Consider the following 22,694-nt stretch of genomic DNA (forward strand, 5'->3'; position numbering starts at 1 on the left):
CGCGAAGGTGCGCTTCGCCCTTTCCTCGCGGGTTTTTTTCCTCCTCAGAATGGGCCGGGGGAAGCGTCGCGCGGCGTCAGGCGGCGCTAGGGCAGCCCCAGGGGCGACGGCGGAGGCCGGAGGGGGCTTTCCTGGCCGAGGCGCGCTCGGAGGGGGAGTGGCGTCGCCTGAGGGAGAGAGTCGGAGGGGCGAAGGAGGCTGCCGGCCGCGTCAGGTGAGGAGGAGGAGGAGAAGGGTCGCCGGTTGTCCCCCTCGCTCTCCGAGCCCCGCGGGGCGCCGGGTTCGAGCCCTGACAGGGGTTGGGAGGCGGTGGGGGGCGGCTGTGTGACCCAATGGTTAGAGCCATGGATTGAGGGCCTTGGTTTTGATGGGGGGGAGGAGGGGGACCAGGCCTCGAGGCCGCTCTCTGGGGGGTGACATTGAGCCGCCCTCTGCTTCTCTTAGCTTCAGCCCCATGCATTGCACCGAAGGGGGTTAGACTAGATGACCCCTGGGTGCCCCTTGCGACTCTACAGCTCCAGGACACCTCACAGGGCTGGGGGGGGGGGAGAGCCGTGTTCGGGCCCTGGAGCTCCTTTGGAATGAAAGGCGGGATGAGATCAAGGGGATCGGGGAGGATTTATGGCTCCCGAGGGATTACCAGGGGCGAGAGTCACATGACTGACACAACCATAACCTGTGTTGTTGGGCTGAAGAAAGTGGGGTGGGGGGTTTTGTATGGAAGGGAAGTGAGCTCAGTCAGCGCAGTTCTGGTACAACAGTACAAAAACTCCTGGCCATAGCTGTCAACCTTCCCTTTTTTTGCGGGAAATTCCCTTATTCCAGTGCCGTTTCCCGCTGCTATCCCAGATTGTTAGATATCCCGTAGACTGTCCCCGGGACAGGTGAGGTTGCTGATCCCTTATTTTCGAGGATGCTGATCCCTTATTTTCAAATCTGAAAGTTGACAGCTATGCTCCTGGCATCAGAATTGAGGCCCTAAGAAGAGCCCCTGCAGCTGGATCAGGCCAGTCCTGGGGGCCCATCTAGGCCAGCTTCTTGTTCTTGCAGGGGCCGGAGAGGTTCCCTCATGGTAAGCCCACAAGCAGGGCCTGTGGCCAGTAGCCATCTGCTGACTGGGGATACCAGAGGCATGCCTTGATAGCAGCCTTTATCCTCCTTTTTTCCAGTGTTTATATTCTGGTTGACAAAACCCTGCCCTGGCTCCTTAAAAGCTTCCACTACACCAGTCTTGAAAGACCTGCATTGGCTCCCAGTACATTTCCGAGCACAATTTGAAGTGTTGGTGCTGACCTTTAAAGCCCTAAGCAGCCTCGGTCCAGTGTACCTGAAGGGGTGTCTCCACCCCCATCGCTCAGCCCGCAAACTGAGGTCCAGCTCCGAGGGCTTTCTGACAGTTCCCTCCCTGTGAGAAGTGAGGTTACAGGGAACCAGGCAGAGGGCCTTCTCAGTAGTGGCGCCCGCCCTGTGGAAAGCCCTCCCAGCAGATGTCAAAGAGATACACAACTTTCCAAAGACTTCTGAAGGCAGCCCTGTATCAGGAATTTTGAAATGTATGATCCTTTATTCTATTTTTTATGTGCTGGAAGCCACCCAGAGTGGCTGAGGAAAGTGGAACCCCTGCCAGGTGGGCGGGGTATAAATAGTAAAAATTATTATTATTACAAACTATGACAACGAGGAAAGGACAGAGAGTGTCCCATTATTACTACAATGTAGAATACTTCATAGCCTCTTTAGAACATTCAAAGTGCTTAATGTACACAGTCCTATTGTCATACTTACAACAGCCTTGTGAGGTAGCAATTGTTGTTTTCACCATGTTATACTCTTAGGAGAGGGAGTGGTTGACTTAACTACGGCCTCATGGCGGGCATGAAATTCAGACCAGGGATTTTGTAATTTGTAATTTTGTAATTTGTAGTCCAGTCTCTACACTGCTCCAGCCTCACATGTTATGAAACTACCTGGGCTTGTGGTGTGCTGTGTGGTTGCATATTTTCTTTACAAGTAGTATATTTGCCAGTTTTGAAACTTGATGGATACTGTGGCTCTTATGGAGAGCAAGGGAGGGCTTTCTGCTGATGGCAGATGCTGGAGGCATAGCTGTCAACTTTTCCCTTTTCTGGCGAGGAATCCTATTTGGAATAAGGGAATTTCCCTTAAAAAAGGGGAAACGTTGACAGCTAAGGCTGGAGGCCAAGAAGAAGCTGTTCATTTTGTTAATATTATGCTGGCACACAGGCAGCTGCCTTATGCTGAGAAAGATAGCTGGATCATCTAGTTCTCTGTTCACTGACAGTGTCTCTCCAGAGTCTCCATTCTTTCCCAGTTCTACCTATAAATGTTGCGGATTAAGCCATGCAAAGAATATGCTCTACCGCTAAGCTATAGCCCCTTCCCAAAAACCTTAATGGGGTGGACTAGGTTTAGGTATTACCTAGTGTGGGGTGGGATTTGGTTCGGAGGGATGGTGTGGCCCCAGAAACATTTTAGGGTTTGGACCCACCTGCAAGGAGGGAGCTTGGTGCAGCATTGAGAGGAACTTGTTCCTTTGTAAAACTTTTAATATCGGATGTAATATTGTGGACCAATATTAGCCTTAGTGAAAACAGGCCCCTAAATGCTTCAGTACAGCATATGCTTCATATGCTTCCTAAATAGGAGCCATGCTGGTCTCCCAAAAAACTGACCTCCCCCCCCCCCCCGCCTCTAAAGGCTAACTTGATTGTAACATGGAGCTGGGGAGGTTGGTTCCTGGAATGAAAGATTAGGGAAATGAATGGGTTGAGCAACATGATTATGAGCCGAACACTTGTAAGAATTCTTTGTTGAGGTATTTGACTTTTAATAAAGCTGAATTTCTTGTCTTGGAATGGAGAGAGAATGCTTTGAGCACAGTGTTAAACAACACAGGCTCTTTACAGTCTTAACCTGATGTGTAAAGCTATCCTTTGACATTTCTTAAACATGCTAAGTGCCCGTTCAGGCAGAGATTTAAAACAAAGGCAGAGGCACAAATGTAGCAAACTCTGTTTACTGGGACTGCAAACTCTCTGGTTTTACCAAAGACGTCGGGCTACTTTGCCCCTTGGGCAACATTGCTGCAAAAAGTTTCCATAAAATGCTGGGGGAATCTGCAGTCATTTAATCTGTGTTGCATCTTTGCACTATAGAGAAACAACCACATCATTGTGTCTCAGGTTGTGGTTTCTGCTTGCCCAGTGATCTGTCCGAAGACTTGGCAGTGGCTTTGGAAAGCAGGTAGGGTGGGGGGGAGTAATGACCTTGACTTTCCTGGACCGGGCATGTGAGCTGAATTGGCTGACCAACATGAATGTTGCTAACAAGCCAAGCAAGATAAATCACTGGCTGTCTAACCCTCCTCGCCCCCCCATTTCAGATTCCAAAATGACATCCATGCTGACCTGCTCTGCCAGAACACTTCCTGCTATCTCACCATGGGCTGCTCGATTAGGTAAGTTCAGCTGCTTCTGGTTAGGCGCCAAATTTGTACAAATATTAAAAAATTAGTCATAGTGGGTTGTAACTAACTGTAACATTGACAGTATAAATCATTTACCGTATTTTTCGCCCTATAGGACACACTTTTTACCCTCCAAAAATGAAGGGGAAATGTGTGTGTGTCCTATGGGGCGAAGACAGGCTTTCACTGAAGCCTGGAGAGCGAGAGGGGTCGGTGCGGACCGACCCCTCTCGCTCTCCAGGCTTCGCGCAGCTCTCCGCAAGCGGTGGGAGCCCGGCGCTGGGCTCCCACGGCTTGCGGAGAGATGCCTGCATGCCGAAGCCTGGGCGCGCTGACCTCAGCGTGCCCAGGCTTCAAACTTCACGCAGCTCTCCACAAGCCGTGGGAGCCCGACGCTGGGCTCCCACGGATTGCAGAGAGCTGCCTGTTCTGGTGGCTGGGGTTGGGGGAAGCTCGGGCTTCCTTCGCCCCAGCCCCGTACCTGGGGGAAAGATAATTTCCCCCCCCCCCAAAAAAAAACTAGGTGCGCCTTATGGGCCGGTGCGTCCTATGGGGCGAAAAATACGGTATCTTATTTGAAGCTTTTGCAGCGTCTTGTAATTGTGTCTAAATATGTCGCTCTGTTTTTATCCTTCATGTTTATTTCAAGCTGCTTTGGGCACGATCTGCCATAGAAAACTTGCACTATAACTAAACTAGGATGCCAGTGGCCCTGCCTAAATGATTCCTTTTGTTTTAATGCCTCATCATCTGAACATCTGTGCCAGATTGCTCTGTCTATAAACCATGACAATCAATTGCACAATAGGCCAGTTGCACATTTGGAAGTGATCTGAACTTGAAAGCACTGTCATCCAAATTGAGTCCAAAGAAAAGCTGCAGCGTAATATTCCTGCCGCTGTTCATCCTAAACATTAGAGTCTCTTTGAGCTTTGGTAATTGAGATAATCTCTGGTGCTGTTGCTTTGTTCCTTACTTGGATTTTGTTTTGCTTTTCTTCCAGCTGTAAGATCCCTCAGCTGTTCGCCCCAGCTACAGACAGCAGGTAAACCAATAACATCACCAGTAGAGCAATCCTAAGGTGGAGGTGGGGTGGAGAAGATGCTCTATTGGAGAAATTGCCCTTTGTAAGCCCTGCCAGCTCATGCTGGCCAGAGCAGAAGGTGGGAAGAAGGGACATTTTCCTCTTTTCCTGCTGTGGTCTGGGGTTTGTTTTTTAATTCCCACCCACGGATGGCAGGCAGTGGTTGGGGAATAAAGTACATCAACTCCAGGGCTGGTGTAGTCTTGCAACTAGCTTGGTAGTGTGTTGGAGGCTTAGGATCATACAGATCCCCTGTCAAACTTTGAAATAAATCCCACTGGTTGATTTCAAGTACAGTGGTGCCCCGCAAGACGAACGCCTCGCAAGTCGAAAAACCCGCTAGACGAAAGGGTTTTTCCGTTTTGGAGGCGCTTCGCAAAACGAATTTCCCTATGGGGTTGCTTCACAAGACGAAAAAATCTTGCATCCCCCGGCGGGTTTTTTTTGCCCTTTTCCTAAGCCGCTAAGCCGCTTATCAGCTGTTCCGCTGATAAGCCGCTTAACAGCTAATCGCTGGAAGCTGCTTGACAGCTCTAGCACTAATCCGCTAAGCTGTCAATGGGCTTGCTTCGCAAGACGAAAAAACCGCTAGACGAAGAGAATCGCGGAACGGATTAATTTCGTCTAGCGAGGCACCACTGTAAGTGCATTGCAGCTCTCAGCTGATTCTGATTTGTCTTCTTAAAACAACAGCAACAAACTGAGAGAGAAATCCTTTCTAGCTCCAGCAATAGTTTCTTGTTTTGCCTTTTGCATTATTACAAAATTGTTAGGGATCTAGTTGCAACTCTCTGTGATCTCAGGCTGGCACTCCCAGTGATGTACAGGAATCTTGTAAGGGAGTGGTCAAACTGGAATAACAGTTTAATGAGACTGATTGCAGGTTCTTGGGAAGAGAGTCTCAAGGCTTTCAATAAGATAACCTTGGCTCCTCTTTACAACAAGGTCTCCAAGTCTCTTTACTTAGTGTCTTCTTCCACTGAAGTGGGTTAGGCATGCACTACCTACACCCGAGATGCACTTTGGACTTTGATTTTGTCTTGTTTCTGCAAACATTTTGTGCTCACTGCAAATCATACCTGTGCAGAATTCACAAAAGCTGGTGTTCTGGTTCAGAACGTCGCCTTGTGAAGTGAGACCCTCTTTACGCAATGGAAACTGGGTGTCCCTGTTTGTCTGTCTTTAAATTGCATTTGCTGTTTGGGGATCCAAGTGCTGTGCTATTTGTCATTAATGATGAGTTTCTAGACAAATTTCAAGATTGCCCTAATATCTAATAGGCCATTTATTGTTAAGTTAGCAAACTTGTCCGTAAAAGTTATTTCTTTCTTTATACTCAGTTCCATCAACTTTTCAACATTTGGGAGTAGGTTATAAGGATTAGCACTTTTCAGTGTTCATGTAACTTTGTGTATGTTGTTTCAGGAGTATGTTTTGCCAATAGATTGGGCATAGCTGAACACACACTCTTGAATGCTTCTCAGACTGAATGGTGACTGTGATGGGGAATTAAACTCAGGTTTTGACTTAAACCAGGGATGGAGAACTAATGACCCTCCAGGTCTTGTTGGATTGGGCTTCCATCAGTCCCAGCAGGCATGGCCAGTGGTCAGGGATGGTGGGAACTAGAAGCCAGCAGTCTCTGAAGTGCCCAGAGTTCCCCCTTGCTCTGCGTTGTCTCAATCAGTAGTCATTTATCATTCTCTTTCCACAGCTCAGCCCAAGACTAAAAAAACCTTGGCTAAAAATGGGGTGAAGAATATTGTGGTGGTGGACGGGGTTCGCATTCCATTTCTGCAGTCAGGAACCTCGTAAGTATTAAATCCCTCCTTGTAAAGTCTGGGGACTTGTAAAGGACTTATAATGTCTCAGGAGAAACCTGGTGTTGACGGAGAAAATGCCTGTGCAGCTTCATAAAATTAATTTAAAGTTAACTGAAGATGATGCGCCTACTAGCCTGGCATGTAAATAAGAGACTCGACAGCTACCATTGTCCTGTGACCATCTGTAGAGCAGTGAGTGGCTGAAAAGTTAGGAGGCATTGCCAAGATTTACCAGACAACGTCCACTTTTGCAGTGGACTTTTCTTCCATTAAGTAATTCAGTATATTTTCATGGACCAGCCTTATGATCCAAAACAGCACTCGTAGCAATGTAGAATTACTTATAATTAGTTATTGATTGGGTGACTGTAATAAAGATTTGATTGATCTGTTCACCCTGCGCTGAGCAAAAAACAAAATCCTTGCATTGCTGAGGCCTTAATGTTTTTCTTTCCTCTCTAATCGTCAGGTATGCAGACTTGATGCCACATGACTTGGCCAGAGCGGCACTAAAGTAAGTGAGTTAATGGGTAAAACAACAACAATTGGATAGTTTTTTTCCTGAATAGCAGGAGTTACACTCTAGATTTACTTGGAGTGACAAAACAAATATGTTAGTGGGGTAACATGGCTGCTATGAAAGCTGTGGATCTGGGTGTACACAGCAACTGGCTCTCTGCTATTGTGTTGTTGCTAAGCAAACTGGTAGGGTTGCCATATTTCAAACAGTGAAAAGCTGCTGAGCTTTTTCGGCAAAATCACAAAATAAAATTGCCGTTCTTGAGATATTTTTATGGAAAAAGGCACTGCCAACATGGTCAGCCATACATCTGGATTTCCCCAGACATTTTACCGATTTCTGCCCAGATGCTGGATCTGTCCAGAAAATTTGAACATATGGCAACCCTAAAACAGGTTCATCTTCTAAACCCAGCTGCTTCCCAGCTTATGTGAAATAACCACCAAGAGGGTAATGCTCTTGGGTTGGCCTGCCTGCCACTGATTTTTCCCCTCTCTGACTTCTTCCCGCAGAGGCTTGCTGAACCGGACTGATGTGCCCAAGGACGTTGTGGACTACATTGTGTTTGGCACCGTTATCCAGGAGGTGAAAACCAGCAATGTAGCTAGAGAGGTATGTTAAATTATTGAAAGAAGCGCTAGGCAGCTACGCAGCAGAACATCTCTCTGCGGTCACTTGAATACCAATTGTGTGTTTATGAATGGGCAAATCATGGTGGGTGTCAACCTGTTCATTCCCTTTGTTAGGAACCCAGGAAGCTGCCTAATAACAAGTCCTTGGTCCATCTGCCTCAGTATTGTCTGAAAGGCAGCAGTGGCTCTCCAGGGTTTCAGGCAAGAGTCTCTCCCCACCTTACCTGGAGAGGCTGGGACTTTTTGCTTGCAAGGCAGACCCTCTTCCACTGAGGCGCGACCCCTACCCTAAAAGAGATCTCATATCAGCAGACTTTGAACTTGTCAGCTGGGATCCCCTTTCGTTTACAAAATACTTGGTGTTGCCAGTGCGCCTGTTTGCGTACGTGTAGATTGCAAACATAGGAAACCGTCAGTATTTATCAGCAACCCGTGGCAATCCTCCACCAGTGACTTTTTGTTTTGCGTGCAAATGATCTCTGGTTTCTGACCGTGGCCAGAACGTCTTGCAGTATCTGCACCTTCTCTTTAAGGCCAAGCAATCGTTTGTGCGGCTGTCTGGCAGGGGAAGCCCAGTGCCATCGGACGCTGTGTAGAGCTGCCTGCTCCAGCCTGGCAGTGCTTCCCCAGGATCCTGCTTCGTTTGCCGCAGCCTGCTGGCTCCCATCTCACGGGCTGCTCAGTCCAGCCCTTGTTTTTAATTTTAACTTCCAGCTCTGTCCTGAACTTTCACCCACTTGGCTGTGTCTCAGGAGCAGCATTCTGTGGCAATGTGTATCCAAGCCTCCATGACTCAGGTGTTTTCCTCCTGTGTCATGGACACGTGGCGGGGGCTGCCTTATCCCGTAGCATCACAGAATTTTAGCGTTGGAAGGGAGCCAAAGGGTCATCGGGTCCAACCCCCTGGAAATCCTCAGCCAGGCCATTGGCTCACCTAGCCTAGGGCTCTGCAGATTCTGGCTAGCAACAGTTTCCCACTACACCAGCCAGTGTGGTGTAGTGGTTAAGAACGGTGGGCTTGTAATCTGGCGAACCGGGTTCGATTCCCCGCTCCTCCACCACCTCCTCCTCCTCTTCTTCTCCTCCTCCTCCTCCTCCTCCTCCTCTCTGGTAGAGATGGGCCTTTCCCAGCCCTCGTCCCCGTTATCCTTTATCCAGAGATTATGAAGCCTGGTCATAATTGTCATTAGGCTGAGCGCCATGACGTATTAACCATTTATGCAACTTGTTTTTCAAGAGAAATGCAAACATTGGTGATGCAGTCAATTTTTTTATTTTATTTTTTTGTAAATTTGTTTATTTGGTTTTCAAATCAGCGTTTTACACTCACATATCCAACATGCAACATAAAAAAACAAGATTCCAAAGAATCTCCTGGACTTCCCTCCTCCCCTTTGTGGGTCCTATTATTAATCATTTCCTCCTGCATCTTTTATGATAGTCCAAATATTTTACCTCTCCGTTATGTCCAAAATTCACCATTAAACTACAAGTGTTATTCCAATCCTAACGGCTTTAACTGTTTACAGTTGTTTTTTAGACAAATTATAAATTTCCCCCATTCCTTACTAAAGTTTTGGTCCTCCTGATTTCTGATTCTTTTGGTCATTTTTGCCATTTCGGCATTGCCCATCAACTTGATACAGTCAATCTTAATATTTTCCTCCTGACAAATGTTGAGTTTCCCCTTCTTGCCAGCACCGCCCTTGAGCCAGTGTCACCAACTGGACTCATCCACTCAGCCCCGACTGGGCTAGGCGAGCTGGGTAGCACTTCCAGAGACCACCTTCTCCATAGGAACAGGTCAAGGTGCTGTGGATTCACAGCTTAGAGTTGTGAGCACCGGATTCACTTCCACAAGAAGACAGTCATTGCACAGCAGAGTGCAGCAGAGCATAAACGACTCGGAGAGCAGCTCTGTAGAAGATCTTCTTTATTCTATCTACAACTATAGTACACAACTATATACAGAGCTAAAAGAGGTCTAAACGAAAATGCTGAATTGCACTGAGTGTCTGCAGCTGCTCTTTGCAGCAACCTTATCTATACACACGATCTCTCTCTAACACTCAGTCTCTCTCTCTCTGACACTTTGATGTGAGGCTGGAGCGGAATAAGTAGAGAGCAGAAACTGCCCCTCCTCTCTGGAGAATCAGCAGAGAACATCAGCAGATTCTTGGCTATGGGAGGGGTGAAATCTCCTCACTTCTGTCAGCTTGATTTAAATGTATGGAGTAAAAATAGGATATATTTATTCACTTTATACCCTGCCCAGGGTGGCAATTACATGTTATCTTATTCATTTTATTGCGTTTGTACCCAGCCTTTTACTCCCAGGAGCTCAAAGTGGCATACATGGTTCTTCCCCTCCTCATTCAATCCCCACAACAACCCTACGAGGTTGGTTAGGCTGGGAGGCAGTGTCTGGCTCCAAAGGGTCACCCAGTGACCTTCATGGCCAAGCAAGGATTTGAACCCTGGTCTCCCAGGTCCTAGTCCTGCACCGCTGGCTCTCAGCGTACATAACTTGTCACATTTTGCGGATATTTTGTCTTCACCCTCAGACCAATAGTAGTTTCTTCTGAAATGCTTAAATCTTAAAGCGCAATTAGGTGAGTGCTCCCAGTGAGTGAACAAGCAGAGACTCCAGAATGTGTGCTAAGGGGACAAGTGGTTTCATTGACCACTACCCTGCTTTTGAATAGCAACAGAATCATAGTTTCTGCAGGCTTCTTGTGCTAGCAAGTGGTTGTTTGTACGGACCCAAAGAGCAGATTCACCTCCCTGCTCAGCCACATAATATGTCAAGTGGCCTTTGGCAAGACCCAGGTGCCCCTCACAAGATTTCTGATACACAAGTCACAGCCTGCTTCCCACTGCAGGAAGTGTTGTAAAGATAAAGCTCTTTCTCAGCACTCTGTTTGCTAAGTTTTCTGCATTGTGTTCCTCCTCTCTGTAGGCTGCCCTGGGAGCTGGCTTCTCTGACAAGACACCTGCCCACACAGTCACCATGGCATGCATCTCTTCAAACCAGGCGATGACAACAGGTACCAGTGTTGTCTGGGGGGGGCACAGTTGAAGAACAAGGGGGAATGCAGCAATTGGCTGTAGAGTTGCAAATAACCTGTCGGATGCTTCTCCAGCAGGAAGCAAGGCATAGCCCTGGGTCTCCGAAGTGGGAGTTCATTGCTCTCCGCTCTGTCCAGAAACAGCTGCCTACTCTTTCAAAAAGCACCTTTTTAATTTTAAAAAAACTGTTAAATGTTTGAACACATGTTGGCAAAAGCCAAAAATGCAGCTCTCTCTGGTAAGCAGCAATGTTCCTTCTTGTGGATTGATGACTGGACACGTGCCTGGTCAATGGTTCCCAGGTGGGTGGTACCACTCCCTGGGGCCAGTGGGATTACCTGGGGGAAGGCTAAGAGGCAAGCGGGGGGCAGGGGGCACTGGATTGGGCCCCTCTTAGCGCCTTGATCTCTTATTTACAACTGACCAGGCTGGAGCCAAAGCGGAGCAGCTTCCTTGCTTCGTAGTTTAAGTTTTACTGTTCTTATCACTTACAATTTTATTTCCTTTGGTCACGTTTGTTTGTATTTACGATTCTGAGTCATCACAAGATGGCCAGCTGTTGGTAATGGCGGGTTTCACTGGATCAGGGTCTTCCATTTTGTCGAATCAATTAAACTAAATAGATTTCATTGGATTTTGAGTAATTGTGCAATGGATTGTTAATGTTACGAATTTTATTGTGTTGTCATCTTCATCAGAGGGTTGTGCAGAGCGGAGTTCTGAATTATGCTTTTCATAGGGTAGGGTAGGTGCACTGGAGTGAGTTTATGGAACCAAGGGGGCAGCAGTCTGAAAATGTTTGGGGACCACTGTGCCTGGTCCTATGCAGAAGGAGTGTCTGGCAGGTTCTTGCTGCTGTCCCACTTAAGACAGCAAATGGGTGAGATCTGACCAAGACAAAGGAGCAGGTTGACCAAGGAGGGTGAGCACGGAAGGAAGAAGGTTCGAAACAGCCCATAGAAACACCCCCCTAGGTGAGAGCACCTAGAGGGCAGGAAATTTTCGCAGTTGCAGTAGACACTGCACTCGGTAAAAATGGATAGAAATGGTGGGCGTTGATCAAAGATTTCAAGTAAGAATTGGCGAAGGCGTTGCTTCGGGTGTTCTGAATCTGGAAGACTGATAACCTTTCTGTAAATAAATGCTCTAGACCAGCCTTTCTCAACCTGTGGGTCCCCAGATGTTGTTGGACTACACCTCCCATCATCCCTGAGCTAGCTAGGGGTGATGGGAGTTGTAGTTCAACAACATCTCGGGACCCACAGGTTGAGAAAGGCTCCTCTAGATGGATTGGGCTGGAGTCTGCGTAAAGAGGCCATGAGGCCATTTCCCCCAGACCACGGCCACCTGCTGCCCTGCTGCTACCACATGGGGCAGGTAAAGATGTGGGTGCAAAGGACACTCAGGAGCTTAAAGGGAGCGCCTGGCCGTTCCTTGGCGAGTGGGAGCTCCCCCTGGGCAAGTACCCAAGGCCAGTGGCAGGGAGGGCATTCCTCACGCAGGAGGTGATGCTGCCTTTTCTCTCCTAGGAAGTGTAACTCCACGGCGCCTCCTTCCTCCCAATCTCTGCAGGAGTCGGTCTCATTGCATCTGGCCAGATGGACGCGGTGGTGGCTGGTGGCGTTGAGCTGATGTCCGACGTCCCCATCAGACACAGCCGGAAAATGAGGAAGACGATGCTTGGACTCACGAGGGCAAAAAGCTTGGGCCAGAGGCTGTCCCTCATCTCCAGGATCCGTCCCGATTACTTTGCTCCAGAGGTAAAAACAATGAACAAGGCTAACCCCATTTCTCTCTCCTCTTGCTTGTTCGGTGAGGACAAACCAAACTGGCTGGCGGCTCGTGGGGTGGGACAGTTGGGTGTCTCTGGCCTCTGTTCTTCATGTCTTCAGCTCCTAAAACAACTACTAGTCTGGTGTTCAGTTCCCAGCACTCAAGGAAACCAAGAGGCTGCGAAAAGGAGACAACAGGGCAGATAGATAGGCAAAGGTGGGGGGAAATATGGAAGAAACTTACATTGAAAATCTTGTCTCTAAGAATAAAAGAGAATTATTATAAATTAGTTTGGAGGCGGTATTTAACACCAGTCAGATTAAATCAAATAAACAAGGAATATTTGGTGTTATGTTGGAGGGGATGCCAGGAAACCAGGAATTATGTTCACATGTGGTGGGGGTGTATATATGTTTAAAAAGATGACAAAGGGTGTATAAAGAGATAACATAAATCACGGGGTTAAAGCTGACTGAAAGTCCAGAGGTAGCATTGTTATCAATTTACGATGGGGTGGAAAGTTCGCAGGCTGTGAAGGACTTGCTCACAAATTTATTGACAGCTGCATGAATTATTATAGCTAGGAAGTGGAAGGGGCAAGCAGAATATAAAATGGAAGAATGGTATAAATTGGTCTGGGATATAGCTGTGAATGTTAAATTAACATGTGCTGTTAAAGTAAGACGGGGAATATGCAGGAGAAATGATTTTGAGGAGATATGGAGGCTGTTTGTAGAATTTGCACTGTCAAAACGGAAAGGGGTCAAACCATTGCAAGAGGTGTTGAAATTTTGGGATGTTGCATAGTTACAGTGGAATGGTCTCGGTGGTGGGGTGCACATTTTTATTCTTATTTATCTATGATTATTTGTGTTGGCGCTGTCTGCATGTAGATCAGGGGTAGAGCATCTGTTTGCAAGCAAAAGGTCAGTCCCTGCTGGCATCTCCAGGTGGGCTTGGGAGAGACCCCCGTCCAAAACCCTGGAGGGCCACTGCTGCCAGCCAGTGTGGACAGTATGGAGCAAGATGGACCAGTGGGTTTGATTCGGTGTCGGGCACCTTCCTATGACCGATTTTCTTTTTTCTTTTTTAAAAATAATTTTTATTAAGTTTTCCATTTTAACAATCCAATCAGATCACATTAAGTATTCCAAATTATACAAATACATATCATATAGTCCAAATATTCTACCAATTTTTTTCTATTATTATTATTGGGGCGTCCCATGCTTTAGGTTCAGTGGGGCTCTAATCATCTTATGTCTCCACACCTTCTCGGGTGGCAGACGCCATCTTCTCTCAGTTCCGATGAAATAAAATCTAGGCGGTTGCTCATTGATTTTCTCAGACAGGTTGCATCCAACATTAGTCTTTCCAGGGGAGATTTGCCAAATTGGACTTGAAGTACAGATATAATAACAAAATAAGAGCTCACCTCCCCCATGACTATTTATCTCTGCAACTCGGTCTTATCCCATAATGGCGGATCCCAATTAAAGAATGCGTCACATTACCCTTCTCAGAATCTGTCCAAAATTTTTTGGTGTCTTTCCAGCGGCTAAGGAGATCCTGCTTCTTTCTAATATCAATATTTGGAGAGTCTCTTATCTTCTTCCAAGCGTTTCAAAAAACAAAAGCTTTAGTTATATAGTTATATAGTATTGTTATTTCCACATAGTTTATATTTTCCCATCTCACTTGCTGTAGGTAATGTAAGGGGGTGGGGTGTTAGGTATTATCGTAGTAGAAAAAGATTCCTATGACCGATTTTCACCCAGCCCTCTCTGGCTCCCACCAGCTCCCAGCCGTGGCTGAGTTCTCCACCAGCGAGACGATGGGCCACTCGGCAGACCGCCTGGCAGCCGCCTTTGCCATCTCGCGCTTGGAGCAGGACGAGTATGCCCTGCGCTCCCACAGCCTGGCCAAGAAGGCCCAGGACGAAGGGCTCCTCACTGACCTCGTGTCCTTCAAAGTGCCAGGTACCGCGGTGGGGGTCCTGTTGGGAGGAACCCCTGGGCAATTCGTGGGGCGTCGCTTGGGAACTTGCAGATGGGGAGGGGGTAAGAATTATCTGCTGCAGGAGGGGGAAGCCCAGTTCCCTTCCACCCACATGACTGGACCTAATGGTCAGGGGTCCCTTTACCTTTACCTTTAAAATGAGGCTGCATTTTAAATTGCATTTTAACCTGTACAGTGGTGCCTCACAAGACGAAAAGAATCCGTTCCGCGATTCTCTTCGTCTAGTGGTTTTTTCGTCTTGCGAAGCAAGCCCATTGACATCTTAGCGGATTAGCGCTACAGCGGTCTAGCGGCTTCTAGCGATCAGCTGTTAAGCGGCTTATCAGCGGATCAGCTGTTAAGCGGCTTAGCGGCTTAGGAAAAGGGGGGGAAAGCGGGAAAAAACCGCAGGGACTCGCAAGATTTTTTCATCTTGTGAAGCAACCCCATAGGGAAATTTGTTTTGCGAAGCGCCTCCAAAACGGAAAACCCTTTCGTCTAGCGGGTTTTCCGTGTTGTGAGGCGTTCGTCTTGCGGGGCACCACTGTATTTTAAATTGGGTTTTTTCCTTTTTTTTCTTTTTCCCCTATTATGTTTTTACTGTGATTTTATTGCTGTTAGCTCAGGGCGGGATATAAATAAAAATTATTATAATTATTATTATCATCATCCTCATCATCACATTTGGCCGACTTTGATCCTGAATCTGGGTGTACCACTTTGGCTGCTGTTGACCCCAGGCAGAGGCAGAAATTCCTAGTGAAAGGAAGGGCTTCTAGGAGCAAAAGGGGTGGGGATAGGGAAGAGAGGGCCTGTAGGTACGGGAGACGTTGCTGTGGTGAGGGAATCCTTGGGAACTGCAGAAATGAGGAAGCCTGAAGCTTAAATACTGGTCTGAAAATAGCTAGCCAAATCTTGGGACTCTGCAGGGCTGTAAATAACCTTGGTTCTGCCAGGCAGGGACACGGTCGTGCGGGACAACGGAGTCCGCCCGTCATCGATGGAGCAGATGGGGAGGCTGAAAGCCGCCTTTGTCAAGCCCTACGGGACAGTCACAGCTGCCAACTCGTCTTTCCTGGTAAGGCACCACACGCAGCATCATTTGAACAAGGGATTTTCACCTGTGCTGGAATCCCTGAAATCATTGACCAGAGTTCGAGGCAGCAATGCTTCTAAATACCCAGAAACCTCAGGAGGCAAGAGCGGTCTTGTGTTTGAAACAGGTTGCTGGGCAGGATGAGCCCATGGGCCTGATCCAGCTAAAGGCTCTTCTTGCATCCTGTGGCCCAACATTTAGCTGATCTGTATTTATATGATTTACAATAGATGATAGATAGATAGATAGATAGATAGATAGATAGATAGATAGATAGATAGATAGAGGTACCCCTGACCATTAGGTCCTCCAGTCACGGACGACTCTGGGGTGCAAGCTCATCTCGCTCTATAGGCTGAGGGAGCCGGCGTTTGTCCACAGACAGCTTCCGGGTCATGTGGCCAGCAGGACTAAGCCGCTTCTGGCGAACCAGAGCAGCGCACGGAAATGCCGTTTACCTTCCCGCTGGAGCGGTACCTATTGATCTACTTGCACTTTGATGTGCTTTCGAACTGCTAGGTAGGCAGGAGCAGGGACCGAACAATGGAAGCTCACCCCATTACGGGGATTCGAACCGCTGACCTTCTGATCGGCAAGTCCAAGGCTCTGTGGTTTAGACCACAGCGCCACCCGCATCCCTTTTAGATAGATAGATAGATAGATAGATAGATAGATAGATAGATAGATAGATAGATAGATAGATGATAGATAGATAGGGCTAAAAGAGGTAAAGGAATTTGACTTTGCAGAGATAAAAAGATCTTACTTCTGGTTTGCCAGCAAACTGCAATTGTCTCTGTACAGACATACAGCATCCCTCTTTAGGCCTGTCCCCAGGGGGCTAGTGGGATGGGAGGAGAGGCTGCCAGTGCCTGGCGCTCACTTGCCTGCTGCCAGCCCGTTGTTTGGCACTGAACATGAACGGAGCGTAATCTCTAATCAGCTCCGGCCGGGATGGCCGACGGTCAAGGGGGATGGGAGTTATGGCCCAACAACAGCAGGAAGACCACCTCGGCTTTCTCCCCCCTAACCCCTCCTGCATTAGGCCCTATGTATCAATACCACCCCATAAACAGCTGTCTCTCCCCTTCCCTGGCACCACAGATACAGGCTGGCTGCCTCTTTGAGAAGGAGGCTTTGATTTCAGCATGTCATAGAATGACAGTGAGTTTTAAGCCTTCCTTTTGAATTCCTGAGATTGAAACTCACTAAAATGCAAAGTCCTTTTCCCCATTGTGATTCCTGCATTGCAGGGGGGTGGGCTGGATGACCCTTAGGGGTCCCTTCCAACTCTACAATTCATATGTAGTGAAGCTGAATACAGAGACAGGCAGATTGTGGGGGTGGGCGCGGTCCCTGCTCTCAGCTGATGGAATATTCTTGGCTCCTTTCCCCAGACCGACGGGGCCTCGGCGGTGCTGCTGATGTCCGAAGAGAAGGCTTTAGCGATGGGGTACAAACCAAAGGCCTACCTCAGGTACTACGCGGGCATCCATCTTCTGCTTTTCCACACCATCCCTTTTGATAGTGTGGCAGGCCTTTCCCTCCGCTGTCCCCTCCCTCCAAGAACCCCCAACTTATTTGCTTTTCTTCCTCAGGGATTTTGTGTACGTCTCCCAGGACCCAAAGGACCAGCTCCTGCTTGGGTATGTTGCAAATGGTTCTTCCTCTCCGTCAAAAGACCTGAGGCTGCCTTTCCAGCCACACACAGCCAGTTCTGCCCTCTCCCAAAGCTTCCTGCCTATATCCTTTCCTGGTTTGCTTATTTGTTGTGTTTATGGGACGCGGGTGGCGCTGTGGGTTAAACCACAGAGCCTAGGACTTGCCGATCAGAAGGTCGGCGGTTCAAATCCCCGCGACAGGGTGAGCTTCCGTTGCTCAGTCCCTGCTCCTGCCAACCTAGCAGTTTGAAAGCACGTCAGAGTGCAAGTAGATAAATAGGTACCGCCCTGGCAGGAAGTAAAAGGCATTTCCGTGCGCTGCTCTGGTTCACCAGAAGCGGCTTAGTCATGCTGGCCAGAAGCTGTCTGCGGACAAACACCGGCTCCCTCGGCCAATAAAGTGAGATGAGTGCGGCAACCCCAGAGTCGGTCACGACTGGACCTAATGGTCAAGGGTCCCTTTACCTTTACCTATATTCCAACTTTTTTCTCCAAGGAGCTAAAGGTGATGTGCATGGCTCTCCTCTTCCTCGTTTAATGCATCACAACAGCCCTGAGGGGCAGGTTAGGCTGGGAGAAGGCAGCGACTGGACCCTGGTCACCCTGTGAGCTTCATGGCTGAGTCCAGATTTGAACCCCAGTCTCCCAGGTCCTAGTCCAACACTCTAACTCAGGCATCCCCAAACTCAGCCCTCCAGCTGTTTTGGGGCTACAGGTGAAACTTGGAAAATTAGAATATTGTGGGAAAGTTCATTTATTTCAGTAATTCAACTTAAAAGGTGAAACTAATATCTGAGATAGACTCATGACATGCAAAGCGAGATATGTCAAGCCTTTATCTGTTATAATTGTGATAGCATACAGCTGATGAAAACCCCAAATTCACAGTCTCAGAAAATTAGAATATTAAATGAAATCAGCAAAACAAGGACTGCAAATAGAGCAATATTGGAGCTCTGAGAAGTAGAAGCATGCATATGTACTCAGTACTTGGTTTGGGCCCCTTTTGCATCAATTACTGCCTCAATGTGGCGTGGCATGGCTCCCCAAATCTCTTTTCTGATGAGAGCAGCTTTTGCATCTCATTTGGAAACCAAGGACTCAGAGTCAGGAGGAAGAATGAGGAGGCACACAATGCCAGATGCTTGAAGTCCAGTGTGAAGTTTCCACAGTCTGTGTTGATTTGGGGAGCCATGTCATCACAATATTCTAATTTTCCGAGTTTCACCTGTACAATTCCCAGCATCCCTGACCACTGGTCCTGTCAGCTAGGAATGATGGGGGTTGTAGTCCTGAAACAGCTGGAGGGCTGAGTTTGGGGTGCCTCCTCTAACCATTAGGCCACGCTGGCTCTCAGTGGGCAGTTCCGATATTCCTGGGGCGATTGGGGTTGGGCAGTTTTCAGGTCCTGCAAGTAGCAGGGGCCCGAGGCAGGCAAGGCAGGGGCCACCCATCTCTTTGACTCTTGGGCATGCATGCCAAGCCCCGTCTACTCTTTCCGTGGGGTGGGACCCGTGTGGTTGACATCAGCCCCATCCCAGAGTCATTCAGGGGAGGCGGCCAAGTTGGAACAGGTGAATGCTGATTAGTGGCAAGAAATACCAGTTTGCCAACAACACCCGCGCCCCAGTTTGGGTGCCTGGATTTTGGAACTGAGGCCTTGAGGGAGGGGGGCAAGCCTGAGTCCTGGCAGCTCAGAGGAACTGCACAAAACCTTATTGCACTTTGGAGAGGTTCTGGTTGGGGTGTCACGATTCCTCCAGCCCACCCGCCCACATCTCAGTACAGTGGTACCTCTGGATGCGAACGGGATCCGTTCTGGAGCCCTGTCCGCATGCTGAAACGAACGCAACCCGCATCTGTGCATGCATGGGTTGCGATTTGCTGCTTCCGCGCATGCACATGACGTCATTTTGAGCGCACGCACGAGTGGCGAAACCCAGAAGTAACGCGCTCTGTTACCTCCGGGTTGCTGCAGAGCGCAACCCGAAAACGCTCACTCTGAAGCTACTTCAACCCGAGGTATGACTATATTGTTAGTGTCTTGTAGGCCTTAAACAACTAAAAATAGCCCTGATTATCTTAGCAGAGGATGGGGTGCAAATTCAACCCAGAAGGGCTTTCTGGGTGCTGGCGAGACAGGCAGCGGCCCCCGGGGCCGGCCCCTGCAAGCCTCCTCTTTCTGCACTCGCAGCCACTCTGAACGCCACTCTCCGTTCTGCTCCCCTCCCAGGCCAACCTACGCGACGCCCAAAGTCCTGGAAAGAGCCGGCTTAACAATGGCAGACATCGATGTCTTTGAATTCCACGAGGCCTTTGCAGTAAGTATTTCTGGAGAGGGGAGGCTGAGAGGCCATAGGATAGCCATCTTCGAACATCTGAAGGGCTGCCGTGTACAAGACTGAACAAGCTTGCCGTCTCCGGCTTCAAAGGGTGGGAATTGGACCAGTGGTCTCCAATGGTGGACCCTCCGTCCTTTGAGGCTTTTAAAGAGAGATTACGTGACAGGGATTCCTGCCTTGCAGGGGGCTGGACTAGATGGCCCTTGGGGGTCCCTTCCGAGCCTACAGTTCTAGGACTCTATTTTCCCCCCAGTAAGAAACATCCAATTAATACGTCCAATCATACTGCTCCAATTCAAATAAAAAACTAAAATTTTAAACAAAAACAAATTATAGTCCAAATTATAATTAGTAATTTTTCGGAGGTCCCCATGGTCTGTATCTCTGAAGCATATCTCCATATCTTAGTCCTGCTTCTCGATTTTAATGCTTCTACAGTTCTAGGGCTCTATCTGCTGTTGCTGCCCAGAGCGTCACCCTTCCTCTCCCTTTTCCCTCCTAGGGGCAGATTCTAGCTAATATGAAAGCAATGGATTCGGATTGGTTTGCCCAGAACTACATGGGCAGGAAGTCTAAGGTAAGGGGCCGATGTTAGCAGTTTTGCTGTGAATGCGTCCTCCTCTTTTATAGCCTCTGCTTTGCCTTGCCTGCAGGTGGCGCTGTGGGTTAAACCACAGAGCCTAGGACTTGCCGATCAGAAGGTTGGCGGTTCGAATCCCTGCAACAGGGTGAGCTCCCATTGCTCGGTCCCTGCTCCTGCCAACCTAGCAGTTCAAAAGCACGTCAAAGTGCAAGTAGATAAATAGGTACCGCTCTGGCGGGAAGGTAAACGGCCTTTCCGTGCGCTGCTCTGGTTTGCCAGAAGCAGCTTAGTCATGCTGGCCACATGACCCGGAAGCTGTATGCCGGCTCCCTCGGCCAGCAAAGCGAGATGAGCACCGCAACCCGAGAGTCGGCCACGACTGGACCTAATGGTCTGGGGTCCCTTTACCTTTTACCTTCTTGCCTTTATTTATTTCATTGTATTACACAGTGAAGGGACGCGGGTGGCGCTGTGGGTAAAACCTCAGTGCCTAGGACTTGCCGATTGCATGGTCGGCGGTTCGAATCCCCGCAGCAGGGTGAGCTCCCGTCTTTCGGTCCCAGCTCCTGCCCACCTAGCAGTTCAAAAGCACCCTTAAGTGCAAGTAGATAAATAGGTACCGCTTTATAGCAGGAAGGTAAACGGCGTTTCCGTGTGCTACACTGGTGCTGGCTCGCCAGAGCAGTTTCATCACGCTGGCCATGTGACCCGGAAGTGTCTCCAGACAGCCCTGGCTCCCGGCCTCTTAAGTGAGATGAGCGCACAACCCTAGAGTCGGACACGACTGGCCCGTACGGGCAGGGGTACCTTTACCTTTACCTTACACAGTGAATTCTATGGAATTCAAATTGAACATGCGCTTCACCTATGGACCACCTGAATGAAACTGGCAGGCCACTGGTGGCCTGAGGACCACAGTTTGGGGAACCCCTGAACTCAGTACCCAGTTTTCAATGCCAGGGCTTTCTCCCTTCTCACTGCCCCCATGGCTTTGCTCCTTTGGGGGTCTTGGTGTGGCTGACCTGGAAGGACCCCCCTTGATCTTCCACCAGGAGCTGATCCTTCCCCACATTGGTGGTGAGTTTGGTAACTCGCACTCAGGGCCCTACTTTTCTCTTGCCTTCTGCTTGCAGGTCGGCGCTCCCCCTCTGGAGAAGTTCAACAACTGGGGTGGTTCCCTGTCCCTGGGACACCCCTTTGGGGCCACCGGCTGCCGCTTGGTCATGACCGCTGCCCACAGGCTGAAGAAGGAAGGAGGGCAGTACGGCCTAGTGGCCGCATGCGCCGCTGGAGGACAGGTAAGCCGAAGGAGCACCACCTCGCCCTCCCAGTGGGACTGCTGCCTGCCTTCCTTGCCGTTGGCATCTCAGCCCTTGCAGGGTCTTGCTAAATAGCAGCCTTTGCGGTCCTCCTTTCCCAGAAATCCCACCCCCTTCCTCCTTCCTGCCTCTCTATGGGAGGGGAGAGGTTTGTTCCTCCACCTGCAGGTCCCTTAATGAATAAACCCTTTCCTGTTCCTCTTCTGCCTGCAGGGCCACGCCATGATCGTGGAGCGTTACCCACAGTAACCCCATCCAGGACTGTCTTCCTCTCGCCCTTCGTGACACAGCCGTCCCGCTTCAATGCGCTAACACAAGAATCCCTCCCTGGTCCTTCCTCGAATGGACACCCAATGGCCTTTGTACATATTTTCTAGTAGCAGTTGGACCCTTGGAAGTTCTGCCTAGTCCATAGAGGGGCCTTCTGCAGTTTATCTTCTGAAATGCAGGACACCTCCCCCTTGTATTCTTGCATGAGAACACGTTAAAGATTTGGAGTGCTCTGACTTCCGAAAGCAGGAGGAAGTCCAGTGATGAATGGTTCGGTTTTTAAAGTTAAGCCTGTTGCCGTTTTTCAATAGGGTTTTCGATCTGAACTGCAGTCAACTGGGATATTTAATCTTTCCCAAGGGGTGAGGGCTCAGCACGAAGGAAGTGGACTGTTAACAAAGGTGGAGCGTTTGTGTCTCCACACCTGTGCCTTAATAAATGAGAAATACAAGGTGGGCATGGCGAGTGTGTGTCTTATTCTCTCCAGTTATTTCCACGGTCCTTGAGGGTGCAGGCAGCCTGCAACAGACCCCACCACCACCACGACCGACATTACAATGGGGATTCCTCAGAGCTCAGTTCTCTTGGCTCCTGCAGGGTGATATCAGCTCACGGGGTGGGGGGGGATCTCTTTGCTTCAGCCATTATTATACCCCACCATTCCATCCACAGGGGTTCAGCTATTCTCTACCATCATTTAATTCTTGTAAGCGCTTACAGTGTTATTCCTTTATTCATTCATTCATTCATTCATTCATTCATTACATTTCTATCCCCCCATTTTTTTCTCCAAGGAGCTGAAGGTGACGCACATGGCGGGTTCCCCCCTCCTAATTTAATCCCCACAACAACTCTGCGAGGCAGTGACCAGCCCAAGCTCATCCCGTGAGTTTCACAGCCCAAGTCCCACATGCTAACCACTATACAGCACCTGCTTTTAACACCAGCTTGCTCTTAAAAGTTATTAAGTTTATTTGCTGCCTTCATCCATAGATCTCAGGTTCACAACGTAAAAATGCAAGATAAAAAACACAAAA

The 22,694-nt window shown here is 48.8% G+C and overlaps 1 protein-coding gene across 1 annotated transcript; it reads left to right on the plus strand.

Annotated features, from left to right (window-relative positions):
- Positions 1-74: 74 nt before the first annotated feature.
- HADHB (hydroxyacyl-CoA dehydrogenase trifunctional multienzyme complex subunit beta) lies at positions 75-22,112 on the plus strand. Its single transcript, XM_081904190.1, has 16 exons — positions 75-214; positions 3,404-3,478; positions 4,491-4,532; positions 6,286-6,382; positions 6,864-6,908; positions 7,427-7,526; positions 10,506-10,593; positions 12,188-12,375; positions 14,187-14,367; positions 15,343-15,464; positions 16,880-16,959; positions 17,081-17,128; positions 19,377-19,464; positions 19,988-20,062; positions 21,202-21,366; positions 21,601-22,112. Exons 2-16 carry the CDS (start codon positions 3,412-3,414, stop codon positions 21,634-21,636), a joined length of 1,422 nt encoding a protein of 473 aa, XP_081760316.1. The 5' UTR covers positions 75-214; positions 3,404-3,411; the 3' UTR covers positions 21,637-22,112.
- The last annotated feature ends 582 nt before the right edge of the window (positions 22,113-22,694 follow it).

Source organism: Podarcis melisellensis (assembly GCF_964234715.1).
Source record: "Podarcis melisellensis genome assembly, chromosome: 3".
In the NCBI taxonomy this organism is placed as follows: domain Eukaryota; kingdom Metazoa; phylum Chordata; class Lepidosauria; order Squamata; family Lacertidae; genus Podarcis; species Podarcis melisellensis.

Excerpts from the sequence above, each read along its gene's own strand:
- HADHB (XM_081904190.1), top strand. The coding sequence starts at position 3,412 with ATGACATCCATGCTGACCTGCTCTGCCAGAACACTTCCTGCTATCTCA. Across the intron at positions 6,383-6,863 it reads TTTCTGCAGTCAGGAACCTC|GTATGCAGACTTGATGCCAC; the intron begins GTAAGTATTAAA and ends TCTAATCGTCAG. Across the intron at positions 19,465-19,987 it reads AATTCCACGAGGCCTTTGCA|GGGCAGATTCTAGCTAATAT; the intron begins GTAAGTATTTCT and ends TTTCCCTCCTAG.